At 40.9% G+C, this 14,459-nt stretch overlaps 2 protein-coding genes across 7 annotated transcripts; both read right to left on the bottom strand.

Annotated features, from left to right (window-relative positions):
* Positions 1–1,212: 1,212 nt before the first annotated feature.
* Positions 1,213–7,541, bottom strand: OSGEPL1 (O-sialoglycoprotein endopeptidase like 1). Of its 6 annotated transcripts, none has more exons than XR_011141869.1 (9): positions 7,452–7,541; positions 6,126–6,375; positions 5,061–5,448; positions 4,006–4,210; positions 3,775–3,923; positions 3,241–3,391; positions 2,706–2,836; positions 2,485–2,556; positions 1,213–1,518 (listed from the first exon to the last, which is right to left on the bottom strand). XR_011141869.1 is itself a non-coding variant. In XM_068948323.1 (8 exons), exons 2-8 carry the CDS (start codon positions 6,335–6,337, stop codon positions 1,440–1,442), a joined length of 1,236 nt encoding a protein of 411 aa, XP_068804424.1. In that variant the 5' UTR covers positions 6,338–6,375; positions 7,452–7,541; the 3' UTR covers positions 1,213–1,439. The 6 variants fall into 6 exon arrangements, 4 of the variants coding, with proteins under 4 accessions (XP_068804424.1, XP_068804426.1, XP_068804425.1 ...); XR_011141870.1 differs by lacking the exon at positions 7,452–7,541 and adding an exon at positions 7,291–7,449; XM_068948323.1 differs by lacking the exon at positions 3,241–3,391.
* Positions 7,542–8,575: 1,034 nt separating this feature from the next.
* ORMDL1 (ORMDL sphingolipid biosynthesis regulator 1) lies at positions 8,576–14,399 on the bottom strand. Its single transcript, XM_068948327.1, has 4 exons — positions 14,265–14,399; positions 13,377–13,557; positions 10,766–10,917; positions 8,576–9,262 (listed from the first exon to the last, which is right to left on the bottom strand). Exons 2-4 carry the CDS (start codon positions 13,548–13,550, stop codon positions 9,127–9,129), a joined length of 462 nt encoding a protein of 153 aa, XP_068804428.1. The 5' UTR covers positions 13,551–13,557; positions 14,265–14,399; the 3' UTR covers positions 8,576–9,126.
* Between the last annotated feature and the right edge of the window lie 60 nt (positions 14,400–14,459).

The raw sequence follows: 14,459 nt of genomic DNA, 5'->3' as shown, positions 1-14,459 counted from the left end.
ATGGACTGGATGAGTGAAGGCATATTATAAGGATTAGCAATTGTGCCTTTTTCTACCATTAGTTATGGTGACTAGTGTGTCATAGGCACATCCAAGCAGTTTGGTTGTGGGCTGTTTTCAGGGAACAAAAGAGAACAAGATGCAGAGCTTGTCATGTGCAAGTCTGCTCAGTGACCGTTCTTTCAGTGTGGAACATGGATTATTTGTCCATATAAAAGTAAAATAACTTATTTGAAAGTGTTGATGTCCTTTAAGCTGTAGAATTAAAATGCATTTTGAACAATAATCAAAGGGGAAGAGATAGAGTTAGGGTCCTGCTGATGTGCTGAGATTTGTTCTTGGCCTCATGATAGTGCGCAGCTGTATTATCTATGAGCAACAGAAATTGAAAGAAATTGAAACCTTCATTGAAGGTGACAGAAAATCAAACGTTGACAACCTAATTTGAAGTCTCCTTGTTAGCGGCTGTTCAGCCTAATGCAAATGAGCAACTAAAAACTGAACAAACAAAATTCCTAAAATAAGGTAAATGATGATGAATATATCAGAATAGAAAGCTTCCCTATTTGCACCTTTTTGAATTTCATTTAAAAGTACCATTTTAATTCAGTGAAATACTTTTTTGAGTAAACATGTCTTAAATAATAAAATTTGATACAGAAAAAATTGTGTATTTATATTAGAATGTCTTCATTTATTTCCACTTCAAGACTACTGTCCTCTAAAATACTGCTTACATTCTCCAGCATTTCTTTATTCTACTATATCGAGGCTGTGATGTGCTACCATTTAAGAATGTTTTTGAATTTTTGTCTGTGAGTAATCCCATGCAGTGCAATAAAGATATTCCAGTGACTGTTACATGCTTTCAGGATTGGTATCTTCTAGTATTAATCAAAGATATATCTTTAAGACAAGACAATTTGACAAAGGAAAATGTAGTGTCTTGGAGAAATGCATGCTCTTTTTGGAAGCAGCATATGTTCCACATAATTGTGATCCTTTTGACTTGACTTTGCAGATAATCAAACCCTTTGTTCTGTTTGAAACTGAAATTATCACCCTATGAAGTCACTGGTATGTCTTACCACTCTTTCTAGCCTCTGATTCTTGTGAGGAGGGCCTTCATCACAGGAGGTATGTGGTTTTTTTTAATGTATAGTAAGTGTAAACAGTTGAGACATTTTGTGTAAATTTACATTAATTAGAAAATGATTTTTTATTTTTTTTATTTTGCTTTGATACCTAAAACCTATGCATTTGTGGAATAGCACCTTGAAACATTTTGGTGATGTTACACAGTCTTTATTTCTACGACGGGTGATTTTTTTCAGCAACTGTAAACAAAGTATTGATAGTAAATGTAACAGCATTGAAACAGTTCTTACTGAAGAACTTGTAGTTGGATTTACTTTAGTTACTTAACTTGATGCCAACCATCAAAACTTCATTTTTAGTCTTGGCACCTTGATGGAGTCTTCTTCAACCCTTTTTGAGATATCACAGCCAAGGGGAGCGCTAGAAAATAATAATACTTGTTACCGATTTTTAACAAATGTCATTTTTGCTGCAGTAAGATGACAGCTCAGGAAACACAGCAGTGCCTTCAAAGTTCTCTTTTTGGAAAGTTATTTTATTTAGATTCCAATATTATCTGGTAATTCATCTTGCATCTCACTGATGAATGCAAGACACAGTAGAGGTTCATTGGTATGTTTTTTGTGATAATCCTAAAGGAGGTATAGCCTACAGCAAAGAAAACTTCAAGATTTTATTCATTAAGACATAAAAAGCAAGTTCCTTTTGAAGAATAGTTCTTTATCATTTTTATGTGCAAATTTATAAAACAAAATTCTTGTGCTGAGACCTTCAAGTGTGGCAGTGAAAAGGGAAAAACTGAAAAACTATTTCATAAGTTTAAGTCCCAGCTGGCGCTTTTGAAATACTAAAAATTCAAAATACTACCTATAGTTTTTTTTTAATAGATTTTAAGTAGATTCTGGGGCTTTAGGATTGAATAAAAAGACATATATAAGATCACTGCTGGTCTACAAAACATAATAAATGCAATCAACATTATGAGCTGTTGTATGTCAAAAATACGTATTTTTATTTAAAACTGGTGATTATGACTATGCACTTCGGCTTGCAGCATTTAGATTTATTCTGGTAAGAGTCTCTGAGGAGCTAGGGAGTGTATGCTGCTTATTTCTGTTTTTCCATGTTAAAATGGTAACAGTGAAATGCATCAAATCTTATAAAATAATTAATATTTCTGAGCCAAAACAAAAAGGTAAACCTGAAGCATGACGATTTGTATTTCACAGCTACATACAAAAGGAAGTGCTTGTAACTTTGAAGCTCATATGCAATGCAAAGACATTCCATGTCGGCTTCTGCTAGTCGTCTTAGTCTATATCTCCTTCCATTTTCACTGACTACCAAAAGTGAAGAAATGGACTGTAAACAAGTTTAGTCACTTACTTTGGTTCATAGCGGATGCCATCAGTACAATGTAAAACACCAAGTCCTGCACGTAACCTTTCAATGCCATTCCTGAAGCAAGAAAGCAATTATATAAAAATGCACATCACAAATTATTTGAATATGTATACGTGGTTCAGTCATAATAAAAAGATTCTTCACTCTGATGTTAATTTTAAAGAACACTATAGAAACACACACAAAGGAAAAACAATCCTTACCATGCAATCATAACACCATTGTCAGTGCACAGTCTTGGAGGAGGACACAGAAAAGCAAAACCATTTGCATCTGCCAAAATCTGCAGACCTTTTCGGATATACTGATTACTTGCAACTCCTCCTGATACGACCTGACACCAGTTTTAAAAACAAGCAAAGAAAGAAGGCTTTTAGTATAGTAGCAGACCACACTCAACTACCATCCTATTAAAAAAGGATATCGGATCAAAGTTCTGAGGACAGCAATAAATAACAAGTTTGAAGATTATAACATACCAGAGAAGAATCTGAGAAGTGAGCATATTATGCTAAGATATTCCTGAATAAAAGCATGCTATAAATAGAACAGCTGTAAAGCACTGGGCAGCACTAGATCAAGTTATGTGGCCTAAGTCATTATAAAAGGTTAGATTGAAAAATCTATTTCTAACTTAAGACCAAATTATGAAAGACTTCATTTTAAGTATTTACAGGACCATTGTTTTGATTCCAAATCTTAACTGAATGTAAAATAGGTTATTGATATCTTCCTCACCTGTAAATCCCTTATGCAATAGCTGTTAGAAGTGTTATTTCTCTACTTTTGCCTCAACTGCTTTACAGTGTGCTGTGTTCATTGAAACAAGTAGGGCATTCCATTCCAGAAGGAGCTGTACTGTGGTAGAAGGTGATGCTGCTAGTCCTACCTGTAATTTGCATAGCACACTAAATTTTATAGTGCTTTGAAGTCCTTGGCAGTAAAAAGTCTGTACATAAGAACATGCCATATATCTAAATACAACCTACACAGCTGTAGGCTTTAAATAACAAAAAAAAAAAAAAAAACCTTAAAGTAATGCTAAAATTACTTTAACAACACACCATCGTGCACAAACACTCATGCACAACTCTTGAATTCAGTAACTACACTTAAGGTACAGTTAAATACACTGTTTTCATTTATTTTGAAATAGCTCTGTTAAGGGAGAAAGTACCAAAAGGCATCTGTACCTTCAAGTGCTGTTATTCAGACAAATATAAAATGGAACATTGCCTTCACGCACACAAGATTAAAATAAGGTATACCCACCAAAGTTGCATTTTTTGGTGATAATATGCTATGTTTTATGCAGAACAGCATGGCTCGATACGTCCGCTTGACAATATGAACAGCCACTGCGTGCTGTGCGGCAGCAGCAATATCCTTAACGCAAGACAGTAGCTCTCCTTCCTGAAGACCTGTAAAAACATATGACTAATTGGTTTCCCTGAGTATAGCTTATCAAGTGTATAGTTTGTATCTGACTTTGTTTACAAATACCTTCTTCTTTTTCTTTTTGTATAATTACTTTATTGACAAGGTTCTGAAGTCCAGAAAAAGAAAAATCACAGTTACGATACTGTTGCATGGGAACTCTGAATGTGTAATGCTGGCGGTTTCCAGTTTGAGCCAAGTGCTCTATAGCCTTTCCCCCAGCCATGCTGTGGCACTCTGGGTGTTTGCTTAAGGAGAGTCTTCTTGCTACCTGAGGAGGAAATAATAAACAACAGATTCAGAATGAAGAGCCAAGTAATTCTTCCTGTAACTGCATCACTGTATTGAAGTCAGTGGAGTTCAGTTAGAGACACACCACAAAATCCAACATTCCTAACATGAAAGCATGAATGGGACGCAGTAAGGGCAAGACTTTGTGGGATGGTAATGTAGGGGATTGTTTTGCTAGCGTAACTAGAAATGCAATTCTAGAATAACTTAGGCAAATGTGAGGGTCGGCAAATTTTGCAAGAAACATAATTTGCCTAGTTTTTGTGCTGTGGGAAATAGATGTGGGCAGCCTTATTGTATTATCAGGTAAGTAAAAATAAAGTTGATTTTATAACAATCCTCTTTTCTGCTCCACCTCCCCCCCCCCCCTTTTTAATACACACACGTTTGAAAATAATTGGAAGTGGCCAATTTTACAGATCGCGCTCAATAACCCAGATAACTTGGATTCTGAAAGCCAAACCAACATTTTCAAACTACCAATAAAACTTTACATTGTCCAATTTAGTTTTAAATATTATTGATCTTCTCATGTTAGTACTACTCATTTCATGTCATTGGACCTTCCAACACCAATTTTGGTTGTCTAATTTGTCTATTTGTTAACATATAATTAATCTAATAGGTATAATTTATTACTGATGCTCTAAAATGCACAGATTTTTAACAGCCTCTTGGCTCTTAAATCTGCGATATTTCAATACAAGCAAAAAGCATTAAATAAAGCTGTTATTGCTTTTTATTACTGTCTTCAGGCTGACATTACCACTACTGCTTTGTAGTATAATTACAGCAACAAAAAAAGATTGGTGTATGCATAGAAATATTACCTTGTCCAACATGTCACCTGGTGCTATGTCTATTGACTGTCCAAGCAGAAGGAAATCCGAAACTCCTTGTGCCACTGCCAAAATACAGTGGCCTCCAGACAGTAAAAGAACTAAGAAAGGAAATTCCACTTGATTTGTCAGTCTAATGGTAAGTGCATGAGCCTCCATGTGATGAATGGGTATGAAAGGCTTCTTATACTTGTTCACCAATTTTAAGCTGTATTCGAGTCCCACTCCAAGGCTTAATGCAAGTCCTGGCTTTACTGTAGTTGCAATAGCAGCAAGTTCATTTACAGAAACTCCACTGATGCTAAGCGCTTCTTTCACTATTTGCTCAATGTTTTCTCTGTGAAGTTGCTGTGCCACCAGAGGAATTATCCCACCTGCTCTAGTTAAAGAATTATAATACATTTGTATTTCATAACAGACAGAATCACAGAAAAAGCACATTTAAAACATCTCTTGACACATCTTGCCTGTTTCCTTAGTACATTCTCAAATGCTTTGTTTAACGTAGAGAACACCTATGTACTGAAGAAATCATCATTTTCACTCAGAGGCCAGAAAAGCATTCTACTTGCTCCAGTTTGAAATATATTCCTCTTAAATGTAGCCAAATATTGTAGCAAAGCAATTTCTGTAACTGAATATTCAAAATCACTGACTCCTAACTGTTAGTTCAGGTATTCAGCTACCAGTGCCTATTTTCATTAATTTTCTCTTATAACATTGGACATACTTAGTGGCTATAACTAATAATAATTTGATATGTAATTAAGCTAAATAATCAAGTTAAATAATCTGTCTCTTTTGAGGAAAAAAAAAAAAAAAAAAACACTGGAGGAAACTCCTTAAATTCACAGCATTTCTTACCCTCACTCTTACTAGTATCATAAGAAAAATGTGTTGTAGCCAAAAAGATAGGTCTTTATACCCACACACTTCAAGTATGCCGGAGAATAGTTTTGTATTGACAATGTTACAAGTAACAATAAAATCATTAGTAAGCATACGTAACCACAATTGCAGTTACATAATAAATCACTGAGAGCAGTATGTTCTTACTTCAAATGGACTTCCTTTTGACAGTGTAGTGCTTCTCCTAGGATATTGCCAGCATCATCTACCACAGCAGCACCAGTATCATCACAGCTTGTTTCTATTCCCAGAACTAGTTTCGGAAGACACAGTTTTCCAGAGCGAGTAGAGTTGCTTCTTAGCCATGCAGCTTGGCCAGGTTTAATTGATTGCAAAAGGCTTTTGGTAATGCTGTTCATTGTTAAAAATTTGTCTTGTAGTTACATCTAGAAAGGAGCTGTACAGAGACCATCTCTTCAGAATTCAAGTTTTAGAAAAGTCTTCTTATCAAGGCTAGTAACTAGCAACTACTGAGGTAACAGCAGTATTCATCCAGATTGTAATTAACCAAAGATCAATGTAATCCCTTACTTTAAAGGTGGTTTACATACTATTTATTTGTTATATCCAGCAGCACAAAGGTAATAAAATACCCCAACTGTACTTTGCCGGCTGCTAGGCTCTCCAGTCTTCTCTCACCCGGACCACTACTTCAGGAAGTGTCTAACCATGCCTAACCGTGGAGCAGGAGACACCTATGGGTCAAGTGCCAAAGAGGGAGGACATTTGAAACCTCCTTCTTTCTCCGAGTTTTCTTGTGCCTACTCACTTAAGGCCTTATTTTCAAGCATGTCTCTTTCAGATAGATGAAAAACAATGAATTTGGCAATTTTTAGGTAAAATGTACTGGTAAAGTGTGTTTAATTCTCTAGAACTCAGTATTTTTAAACCTACATTTCTCTGAAGGGGTGCTTTCACTTTTAAAAGCACGAACTACTACACATGATTTATAAGACCACAGGAAAAGAAAACACGTCGTCTTAACAAGAGCTGGGAGCCGCTCTTTTGTTTCTCCTTAATCGCGCTCCAAAACTCGTTTCTCCCCTCTCGCTTGCTACCACGCTCCCTGCTCTCCTGAAGGGAGGGACCACACCGCAGGCCACCTCCGACTCGCGGCAGGACTGAACCTCTGGCTGTGTTTACCGCCGGGCCGCCGCGCCGCCCCGCTGCTGCCGGCGCTCCGCTCCGCTCCGCTCCGCTCCGCCGCCCTCACCGCCCCCGGCGGCCGCCCCCGGCAGGCGCCAGCCGGGCCGCCCACCCCGGCTCGCTCGCGGCCTGCGCCCGGCCGCCCGCCGCTGACGGGCTCCTGCACCGTTGCCGCCTTTTCTTCCTCTGTGTTTGGGTTTTATCCTTCCTTCCTTCCTCCCGCCCCCGTCGCTCCCTTGTCTCTCCCGCTTCTCGCACGGTCCTGCGCCACCCCTCCCCGCCGGCTGCAGGCGCGCCCCACGCGTGACGGACGCCCCGCGGCCTCACCCCCGCCTGACCGCAGGCCCCGCGCTCGGCCCGCCCCCGCCGCCATGTCAGCGCCCGCTCTTGGAGCCGGGCGGAAACGGTGACTTCTGCGGAACGACGTGTTCAAAGGGCGAGCCTAACCGCCTCACGGACCTTATGGGCAAAGTAGCCAGTTATCACTTTGTGCACAAATAACTTGAAAATTTATTCACGTCTAGCACCTATCCAACTGCTACAATTTTTGTTGTAGTTCATCAGCTAATTTTTAAACAGTTCCTTTATCAAATAGGTAGTCCAAAAGTTCTCTAGCATGACAAGAAATACACCACTGCGGGGGTTTTTTGTTTTTTTTTTTTTCTTTCTCTCTTTTTCGCTCACTCTGTCATTGCAACCAAAATGTCAATCAGGGCCGTGTTACCAGAAATTAAACAGTCACCTTTGAAGTCCTGAATGGACTCTTCTGTCCACTCTGTCCTCAGCTGGCAGCCACGCGGTAGATGTAACAATTCGTCTTTTCCCCAAGATTCAGAAGTGCTCAGCGCTCCCTCAGTGTGCCTGCCCCACGCGAGCTCCCGAGCTGATGATGTACAAGATTACTCAATGCCACACGGTACCCTTAAAATGCTGCATTCCTGCACATTTCCAAGAGGTGCAGATTATTTACATCTTTTCCTGCCAAAGCATACAGCTAGGCCATATGATTTGCCTACTCACCGATTTCTAGTGGGGCTTCTACTCTAACTGACCGTCTGCACGGTTCCTCTAACACCAACCGACTGTTCTAACACTGCTGTCCTACAACGGAGCTGCTTCTCCTACCACGGCAGCAGCAACCGTTCCCCCGCCATCGCAGGCCTCTCAACGACTGAAATACAATCTGGAAGTCAAGTATCAGAGAAAACAGTCAAAAACCTACACCTTAAAAGAAATTTCAGCTTTTCAGGATGTCTCACGTACACACAGAAAAACCAACGTTCTGGAAAGCAAAAATGAAACAGAACAAAAACAACACTGGCAATTTGTAGAAGCATAGGTAAACTGAGCTATCCGGCTGACGTAGAAATCCCCTGAGTTGACCATTAAAGACGTTCAGTCTTTGTGACAAAGATCACAGGAACAAATAAGGCGTTGATTATACCATCAGGTTATACTAGCTGTCACAATATTTACTGAGACAAACTTTTATCATGCAATAACAAAACAAAACCATTTACAATCCAAAAAGCAGTAACCAGCTACTTTCACGTAATCCAAGAAGGCAGCCTCACCAGTCCTTTAAACTAAGGATTCTGGATTTAAATATTAAGTTACCATTTGTACACTGTGGTTGATTGGGTGGCTGTGAAACATTGCTCTCCATTTCAACAGTTACTCATACCTTCTTTACCAGCCACTTGCATCAGCCAGACATATGTACTGTGTTAGTGTTGACTGTGCTACAGAGCTGGGCCTACCCAGTTCCTCATGGAAATCTTTCTTCTAGAGGTTTCCAGTTCATGTTTAAGGAGTTGGAGGAATCTTTTTATAAGCTCAACTTTCATTCCAGACAACATCGCAAGAAGTAGTAACTGGATCTCAGATGTAAAAGCATCTCTCGCTGAGTATAATTAGATAACCGGCACAGCAGACTACTCGTTTCCTTCTCCGGAGGAGAAGCAGCAGCCACGGTGGGGTTGGTCGTTGTCACACCTTCTGCTCAGTATTTATTAATGCCAAAGACTCTGACACCATGCAACTGCGGCAGCTTGGGGATGAGCACTGTCAGGAGAGAGGCTGTGTTGAGGATGAAGTGTGTCGGGTCATACTTTGTGTAGAAACTTGCCAGGAAGTACCTGCAAGAAAAGAGGAAGCAAGCTTAGCTGGTGACAGCCTCATCTTCAAACAAACAAACAAACAAAGCACAGTTTAAAAAGGGGCTCAGTTAATCAGAAATATTTTACTCATGTATTCCTGTACTACAAATCTCACTTTAGATTCTAGGTTTTACAGCAAAGCGGTGGGCCAAGTATCTTCCTCCCATGCTTGTCACGGTGCTAAAAAGTAACTCTCAGCTGGTATTTTCCTCCAACGTTTCTCCCCTCCAACTTGGGAGTCTCTAAATTCTTAAGTTACAAGCCTAGTTTGTGACACAAGTTTTAAATGGTGTAAGACCCATTAGTGCCATATATGCACCGCAGCTACCCTGTGACAGAAGTTCAGTGACAAAACATTTGGCATTTTTCAATGCAAAGGTCATTTATGCTCAGCACATCTGTAATCAGCGTCATCTTAAAATGCTTCCAGTCTAGCAGATATTTCCAGGACAATTTTCTTTTAAACTAGTCCATAACCTGGGAGAATAAGGGAACATGTGCCAGAATCCAGTTCACATTCAAATTTCTTACACTTCAAACCAATAATCCCATCTCATTCTTTGCAAAAGCTAGTCAGAGAAGTAAGATTGCCACATTGGTTTTTTCGCAGCAAAAAGAAAATGTTTGTTCAGCTTCTTGCCCATTACTGGTGAATGCACAGAACCGTATACATGCGTTATGATTATAAAAATCCCACTGGGAAGTGGGAAGCTGTCTCTAAAGAAAGATCTTTTTGGAGAGGTTTTTTTTTTTTTTCCCCCCAGTTTCTGTCCTTTGTGAAACTACCTTCTAAACTTGCTGATGCAGGATCTTCTCTTTCTCCCCCTTCCCAGGCATGCAAATGGACAGCTTAAAGGAAAAACAGCATGGCTTTTTAGAATTGGGTATGAAATACTTATCTGACTTCCTGTAGTTACACAACGCTATTTTTGTCAAGAGACATGAGGTGTAGAATTTCAACCAGTGTTCTGTTTACATACCTCCTGCAAACAGGAGGCAACCTGTACAAAGTAAAACTGCCAGGCGATATCATGGAGGATCCCGTTCACTGAGCACTGCCACATTCCTCATAGCTCGCAAGATGCAAAATGGTTAATAAATGCCATAAAGTAACGTCCATGTGACTAAGGGTATTTAGCTAAGATTTTCAATGTTTACGACTTCTCAGTTTCTTAAAAAAACATCAGGAATTAATAGCAAATTTTCCTTGTAAGGTTTCTAATCTCTAAAACCTGTCCCATTAATAACGGTTTACAAACTTTGACTTCAGTATTTGAATTAGTGTTGAAAGCTACATGAGGAAAGATTGTGGATGGTATAGCCTGTAAATATGTACTCCCTGAGTCTCTGATGTAGAAACAAACAAACAAAAATCAAGAGAGAAAAGTACTTTTTAAAAGTAAAGCGTAACTCGTTTAATTGCAGCAGCTGAAATCCTGGTTTGTCAGATTCAGTTCATGCATGCTATAGTTTAGAACTCACAGTATTATAGGAGAGATTGTGAAGAATTTTCTCGAAGATGTAAATTGTACTCCATAATCCAGTTGCTCCCAGTGTGTCAGTAGCCTAGCTTTCCCCTGATCAGGTGTTTCAAAAGGTGTTCCCTTAACTGCATGCAAAAACACATACATTCCCTGGGGAAAATAAAGAGCAATTATAGTGGCTTTATAATTATTGTCATTATTTACATTTTATATAAATTTATATGCATTGTTCAAGGTATTGTTTAAAACAAAAACCTTCACCTAGAGGAGCTGCTAACCTGAACTGACAAATTAGAGAGGAGGAAGGAAGAGAGAAGTGGTTTGCCCAAGGTTACACAGCCAGTGGCATAGCCAGAGTTAGAACCAAAGTCTATGCGACATCCAGTCCAGTTCCTTGTCCTCTACATGAGATGGCAAAGACTGAATGAAATCAATCAAATTTTTTTTAAGCACTCTAACAAGTTTAGGGCTGCCAAGTTAATTTTACTGCTTCCCTATCACAGCAGTAAACTGCATGATGTAGAGCCTGCGCAAAGTACAAATCTATACACCATCTACTCTCTAAAATCTATCTATACATTGGCAATATTCCAGGGAGAAATTCTGAAAGCTCTCTCAACCCACTAGTAGCTTCAAATGCTTAGAGGCTACTATCTGTTGAATACTATCTGTCCATCTCCTTTACCACACTGGACTGCTTTTTGTTTTTGTTTTCGGTTGATGGACCCAAGCCATGTCTAATCTGCTCTGAAATATAAATTTGACCCCGTTGAATTCAGATAGAGGAGTCTGCTCTTTTCCAGTTTTCACAAACATTTTTTCTCTATCTATCAGATACGCAAGAGTCTAGCAGCAAAGATTTCAGTTTTCTTTGTTTCAAGTGCATTTATTTCTTACAACACATACATAAATTACTAGAGAAAACTTCATATAGAACCATCACACGTTTTCTACAGTTCTTACAAAGGAGGAGAAGGTTAAGCAAGTCACTTCAAGTCTTCTTCCACTTTATTAGGACTTACTAGTCACTCCTTGACTGGTGGCACATTACCATGGATAAGAGAATTAATTCGCTTAACTAATTCTTTGATTCGTGATGCTTGCTCCATCTCAGTTTTAATAACCCACTCAAACAGACATTTTATTTTTGTCACTTTTTAGGATGAAACCAAATGCTTACTACCTGTTTCATTCTGCATGGGTACTTGCAATAAGGTCAAACAAGAGTGCTTTCGAGGGCAGCTAAAAGTTATCCAATAGAGGAAAGCTAAGATTTTATTTTTTTTTTTGTCAAACCATTCAAGGTTATGTTTCAAAACAGGTTCTGTTTAAATACTGACATATCCAAAGTACAGTTCATACCCATCTTCTATTGCTCCATTGGGAAAGTACTTGCCAGCGCTTGTTTTCATCCCTGTTGCTATCTGTAGCTACTTGCAAAGAATTCATTAAGGTATTTGGGAAATATTTAGTAATTCCCATGTCTGCCAATATCTTCCAAAGTTCAGGCATGTTTGATGCTCTCAGAAAGAACATATGAAATGCTATAATAATACTTACAAGCTCACTACTAGTTTTACACCGAGCTAGAAAAATAAAGAGTACTTGAAGAAAAAACAGGAGCTTGACAAGCTTATAGAGGACATCACCTAACCTCTGTCTTTAAGGTGACTATCGTCTTCCTAAATAGGGAAGAGGCTACCTTTTTGTCAAGGCCTCTTTGTTGTTAATCTTAGAAAGCTCAGTTGGACTCTCTCAAGTATGACGTATATTGCTGGATTATGGCCCTCTTTTCTTTGAACTTGGCAGGACCAATATTCCGACTTGCATTAGTTTAAATGATCACCAGAGAATTACAGCATCCTGGGGAGAGGAGGGGGAAAGACTTTCAAGGTCTTTAGCTTCCAAATCATTTTGCATGCAAAGGATACCACGCACATCAGAATCCACAGAATAACAAATGGCTCCAGAGCTTGGGTCAGTGTGGTCCAGTTTTTCCCCCTCACTGCTTCCAAATAAGATTTGTATTATGTCACGTATAGTGACAGAGCTGTATGTTGAAGTAATTCTGAGCTAAAACTTACCTAGCTTAACCAAAAATTAAAATAAGAAGAAGAACACGGACGTTTCCATCCAAAAAATAGGTGCCTCAAGTACTAAATTTCACAGTTTTGGGACACTAACAGATTTGTGCAGAAGCCTGCGCAGAAAACATCCGAGAATTACAAAGGTAGTATCTCCAGATTCAGCACAGCTCTCTGTACCGGGAGTGGTATATCTCCTTACAAACAGGACAAAGCACTGTAGGAGTCAGTTGGCTTGCTGATTTGTGTGTTTGTAAGAGTCTAGCTTCACTAAATGCTTTTAAGTAGAGTAGCAGAATACAAAAGGAGTCTTTCATGACTTTTGCACGGAAGCCCAAAGCGATAACCTATCACTCCTCCTCTCAAAAACACCCAACCCATTTAACAGCGGATAAGCCAATCAGGGAAGGTGTTTTGGCTGCCTAGATTTCATTATCTCTACAGCCTAGCTATATTTCTCTTCTGCCGCTTCTAAAAATCGATCAACAACTTCTTTAAAACGCTGTTATACGACAGGATGCTCACCAGATTGTGAATCACATTCGTTAAAGTCCATGCAACAGGGACACTAAAGAAAGGGACGCTGAGCAAGACAATGTGCAGCACGCCGACCCCGAGCGCGTATGTCAGCCACATTCCTCGGCTATTCATCACCCGCGTGTTTGGGTTCACCTCGCTGTGCGCAACGCCGACGTTCATTTTTGCCCTACAAAACAGAACCGTCTGGAGGTTAGGACTTTGCAATATGGAGGTACTTAATAAAGCTTAGATTTAGAAGCTGAAGTAGCAAAGCTTTGTTTCCTACAGATTTGCGACCTTTTGCCTCTACATTTCTTTCTACTTCTGCTGCAATATCCACAGTTCTTTCCCGCTTCCATTTCAGGCTACTTTCCCTCCTGCCCTTCCCTCATGTTATAGCTAATCTGTAATGCTTCACCCACCGATCACCCAGCTACCTACTGCCAGAAATAAGGAATAAGGACCAGTTTCTGCCTGCTTTTCTTGCCGCAGAAGCACAGATTTCAGATTTCCCACCTCTCCCCAGCTGCTAGTTTTCTGCAGCCTTCGGGAACACTTAACCTTTGGCGCTGCTGCCTTTCGAGGCCGGCTGAACTCAGCCGCCGGGTCGGGGCGTCAGGCACCGGCACACGCTGACCGACACACGCGGCGCCAGCGCACGACCCGGCCCTACAGAATTCACAGCAGGCGGCTCCTGCTCGTGGCCGCGGCGCTGCACCCTCTCGGCAACAGCAGCAGGCTGCAGCTCGGAGGCAGAGGCGATGCCACCGGCCACGCCGACCGCAGCCCCCGCTCCGCCGACACGCGAGCTCGGCACTTGCGCCAAGGCCCCTTCTGCCGCCCGAGGCCGCCGCCCCCCGGCCGCCCCTTCCCTCCCCACGCTGCCGCGCTCACGGGCAGAAACGGCGCGTCCACGCCGCCGGCTGCCGTTAGCCGAAAGCCGCCGCCCGCTCCGGCCGCCGCCGCCACCGCTCTGCCCGCGCCGGGAGGCCGGCTGGCGCCGCCGGCCGCGGCGGTGGCTGCCGGGCGCCGCGGGGGAGTGGCCGCCGCCGGCCGCCCCTGGGCAGGGCTGCGGGGGCGGCGCGGCGG

The sequence above is a fragment of the Struthio camelus genome, chromosome 6, assembly GCF_040807025.1.
Source record: "Struthio camelus isolate bStrCam1 chromosome 6, bStrCam1.hap1, whole genome shotgun sequence".
Taxonomy (NCBI): domain Eukaryota; kingdom Metazoa; phylum Chordata; class Aves; order Struthioniformes; family Struthionidae; genus Struthio; species Struthio camelus.
The sequence above is the reverse complement of the archived record's forward strand: the minus strand, read 5'-3'. Positions and strand labels throughout refer to the sequence as shown.

What these genes read in the sequence shown, in the direction of transcription:
- OSGEPL1 (XM_068948323.1), bottom strand. Translation starts at nt 6,337, where the DNA reads ATGAACAGCATTACCAAAAGCCTTTTGCAATCAATTAAACCTGGCCAA. An exon ending in ACAAAAAGAAAAAGAAGAAG is followed by an intron (nt 3,924 to 4,005) that starts GTATTTGTAAAC and finishes ATGTTTTTACAG; the next exon opens with GTCTTCAGGAAGGAGAGCTA. An exon ending in AATGGTGTTATGATTGCATG is followed by an intron (nt 2,557 to 2,705) that starts GTAAGGATTGTT and finishes TTCTTGCTTCAG; the next exon opens with GAATGGCATTGAAAGGTTAC.
- ORMDL1 (XM_068948327.1), bottom strand. Translation starts at nt 13,550, where the DNA reads ATGAACGTCGGCGTTGCGCACAGCGAGGTGAACCCAAACACGCGGGTG. An exon ending in CGAATGTGATTCACAATCTG is followed by an intron (nt 10,918 to 13,376) that starts GTGAGCATCCTG and finishes TATTTTCCCCAG; the next exon opens with GGAATGTATGTGTTTTTGCA. An exon ending in ACAATCTCTCCTATAATACT is followed by an intron (nt 9,263 to 10,765) that starts GTGAGTTCTAAA and finishes CTTTTCTTGCAG; the next exon opens with GTACTTCCTGGCAAGTTTCT.